Below are 3,726 nucleotides of genomic sequence, written 5' to 3' on the forward strand. Positions count from 1 at the left end.
ATTGAATATTATATATATGTTAATCTTAAAGACATAATAAATGTATATTAATCTTAAGGACATATTTATTTGTTTGATATTTTCAGATTGCAGAGATCCCAGAGGGGGTTGCATGTCCGAAGGTTTCCACTGGCTTGGTGTCTACCGCAATATATGTGTAAAGAAGTTTTGCAAAGTTGAGGACAAGAAGAATGCAAAACTGGAGATGATGTATGATGCAAGTATGATCCAAAGTTTTACAGTTAACACGCGATCTTCATATATTTATCTATCTATCTATCTAGCTAGCTAGCTAGCTGTCTATCTATCTATCTGTGGCTGTGTGGTAAGTAGCTTTCTTACCAACCACATGGTTCTGGTTCAATCCCACTGCGTGGCATCTTGGGCAAGTGTCTTCTGCTATAGCCTCGGGCCGTCCAAAGCGTTGTGAGCGGATTTGGTAGACGGAAACTGAAAGAAGCCTGTTATGTACATATGTATATATATATATATATATATATATATATATATATATATATATATATATATATATATATATATATATATATATATATATGTATATATGTGTGTGTGTGTGTGTGTGTGTGTATGTGTGCTTGTCCCCCCCAACATCGCTTGACAACCGATGCTGGTGTGTTTACGTCCCCGTAACTTAGCGGTTCGGCAAAAGTAACCGATAGAATAAGTACTAGGCTTACAAAGAATAAGTCCTGGGGTCGATTTGCTCGACTAAAGGCGGTGCTCCAGCATCGCCGCAGTCAAATGACTGAAACAAGTAAACGAGTTAAAAGAGAGAGTTATATATATGTAATTAAAATTTAGGGTTCAGCAAGCATTGCTTCACCACACACCGAAAATTAGAAATAGCAGTCAAAACTACTATTTCTCTACCAAAATACAACCGACTGGCCCTCTCCCCACAAATTTAGGGCCTTGTGCTAAGAGTAGAAAAGAATATATAAAAAAACTCTTCTATCTATTTAAAGTTATTCATATAAAAAAGATTGTTTAAAGTAACTAATAATAAATGTTCTTTATTTATTTATTGTATATCGGAGGGAGAAGGAGGCGCAATGGCCCAGTGGTTAGGGCAGCGGACTCGCGGTCATAAGATCGCGGTTTCGATTCCCTAACCCGGCGTTGTAAGTGTTTATCGAGCGAAAACACCTAAAGCTCAACGAGGCTCCGACAGCGGATGGTGGCGTACCCTGCTGTACTCTTCCACCACAACTTTCTCTCACTCTTTCTTTCTGTTTCTGTTGTACCTGTATTTCAAAGGGCCGGCCTTGTCACACTGTGTCACGCTGAATATCCCCGAGAACTACGTTAAGTGTACATGTGTCTATGGAGTGCTCAGCCACTTGCACGCAAATTTCACGAGCAGGCTGTTCCGTTGATCGGATCAACTGCAACCCTCGATGTCGTAAACGACGGAGTGCCAACAACAACAAGAACAACCTTCTCATGAACACTAAGTGCTGAAAGATAGGCAAATCTGAAGTGACTACGAGAGTAGATGCCACTTAGATTTTAATCAACATTGTACAACTAGTTGAGTTAACTGCCAGAAGCATTGGAAAAGTAAATGAAAGTATTAAGCATCTCTGGAAAGGTCTCTGTGCACAGGCTGTCAGTCAGAGTGTGCATTGGGAAAATCTGTTTGTAGATGTGTTTAATACTCAACATATATCGAAGAGAATCAAAAACGCCTGCAGCAAATATTTATGGGAACTTCTGACACGCTTGCTCCTTCTTGGAGCTTGCCAATTCCGTGTCCCAATTGTAACATGCTTCAATGAAATTCTTGTCTCGATATGCACTATTTCTTTGAACATCTATATCATAACTTATCTTATCACTATAGCTTCAGAAGATACGATGTAAAGATGCATTAATTCGTCTTATGTTTATTTATATTTTATTTCAGTTTTGTGCTTGGTTTGAGGATTGTTGACGTGAAAACCTGTGTTGTATTTTCGAAGTTCTGTTATTCCAATAAAAAACACATATAATGTGTGTATTGTGTCCCTCCTAAAATACAAACGATATAACTTTACTGATCCACAACCACTTGTGTGTATATATTGTCTTACATATAGAAAATAATATCTATAATTATCAGCTTGTTCGTTTTCCCGTTAAACATTAGTTAGTTAAAGAGGTGGTGATGGAATGATTGAAAAGTGGAGTAAAAGTAAGAGAGAGAGAGGGGGGGGGCGAGACAGGCATGCAGAATTAAGAAAGCAAGAAGTAGATGAAGGTGATTAATATTAATACACTTAGGTCAAATGCGTCACATGGTCAGCCGAAGGTAGGTGCGGAGAACGAGAGAAAAAGACGACAAGAGAAAAAGAGGCAGAAGTATTAACGATGCGCAGTCGGGCGTGGCATGAATACTTATTACGTAGTTAAAAAGCTAACTGACGGGAAAGATAGATAGAGAGATGGACAGGGGAGGCTGTTATATTGAGAAAGAGAGAGACAGAGCGGAGAGATAGAAAGAGAGAGGCAGATAGAGGTTGTGGTGATGGTGAACTATTTTTTTTTTCAGCAGCTATCGCTTAACGCATAATTGCTATTATGTATCGTCTTTTGATTAAGAAATTGATATTCTTTTAAGAGAGTTAATTTAGCCTAAATTCTAGATTCACAAGGAACACTGTTGCAAGCTGCGCGAGAAAGTATGCATAGATTTAGAGCACGGATCAGAGAAGAACAACGAGAAAATATAACAAAAAGAGGAAAAAACCACACCTGAGGAAATAAATGTAGACGAACGTCAAGAATATTTATAGAAAGCTAAACTATGAATGCTATAAAAATGCAAATGGTTCTGTATTTCTTGACTAGGTCCTCTAATTGTATTTCCAGTACGTGGAATTTCCAGGAGTCCCACTAGTATCACATATCCTATCATTTCATTTGCAGATATCTATAATTTTCCATCCCTTTTCACGCCCGCATTTTCATAATCCCCTTCGGCCACTGTCATATTTAAACAGCCGTTCTTATGACATCACCACGTACTAGCTGCTTCAATGATATGTTTTCAATCGTGACATGTTATCAAATTTACTCACATAGAATTATACATTTTTCCTAAAACTGTATATGTTCGTGCAACACACATCCCCTATTCAACGAAACGTCGTTTAAAAACAAATGTAATTATATATTATTTTGTTTTACAGAGTGCACAATATCACATGTTGTGGGAGACATAATCCAGTTTATATATTTGAGTTTGAAACGATGTTAAACGGAAATCAAACGCTGCGTGTTGTGCAATCCTTTTAGCAATAATAAAATAAATGTTAATAAACTGAAATATGGCGCTTGAAGTAAATTTCATAATCAGATGACTGTTATTCATATGGTTGCCACTTGTTATGATACAAATTCTTTCTTCAAACATCTACATTTCTTTAGATACAGAAATCTATATTTCTTGTTATTGCCAGCAGTCTTTCATGTATTGGATATATAATGTCTACAAACACATCACATTTATCACATTGCTACGGTGGCTACAGGCGAAATTATGCTGAGGTATACACACACACACACACACACACGCACACACACACACACACACGCACACGCACACGCATATATATGTATATATACACATGTATATATGTATATATGTGTATGTATATATATATATATATGTGTGTGTGTGTATATATACATTTATACATATGTATGTATGTATATATGCATATG

General features: G+C 37.0%; 1 protein-coding gene across 5 annotated transcripts in view; it reads left to right on the plus strand.

The window, feature by feature from the left end:
* Positions 1-3,328, plus strand: part of LOC128248169 (uncharacterized) — an 11,313-nt gene extending 7,985 nt beyond the window's left edge. For 2 of the 5 annotated variants that reach the window (XM_052969038.1, XM_052969039.1), the window contains 2 exons: positions 87-221; positions 3,192-3,328. In XM_052969038.1, the coding sequence (XP_052824998.1) occupies positions 87-221; positions 3,192-3,259 (203 nt within the window). In that variant the 3' untranslated portion in view covers positions 3,260-3,328. Of the gene's footprint in view, positions 1-86; positions 222-1,927; positions 2,017-3,191 lie in introns of those variants that run through there. The other 3 variants (XM_052969040.1, XM_052969042.1, XM_052969041.1) reach the window with 3 other exon arrangements.
* The last annotated feature ends 398 nt before the right edge of the window (positions 3,329-3,726 follow it).

This window comes from Octopus bimaculoides, chromosome 6, assembly GCF_001194135.2.
Source record: "Octopus bimaculoides isolate UCB-OBI-ISO-001 chromosome 6, ASM119413v2, whole genome shotgun sequence".
NCBI classification, from domain to species: domain Eukaryota; kingdom Metazoa; phylum Mollusca; class Cephalopoda; order Octopoda; family Octopodidae; genus Octopus; species Octopus bimaculoides.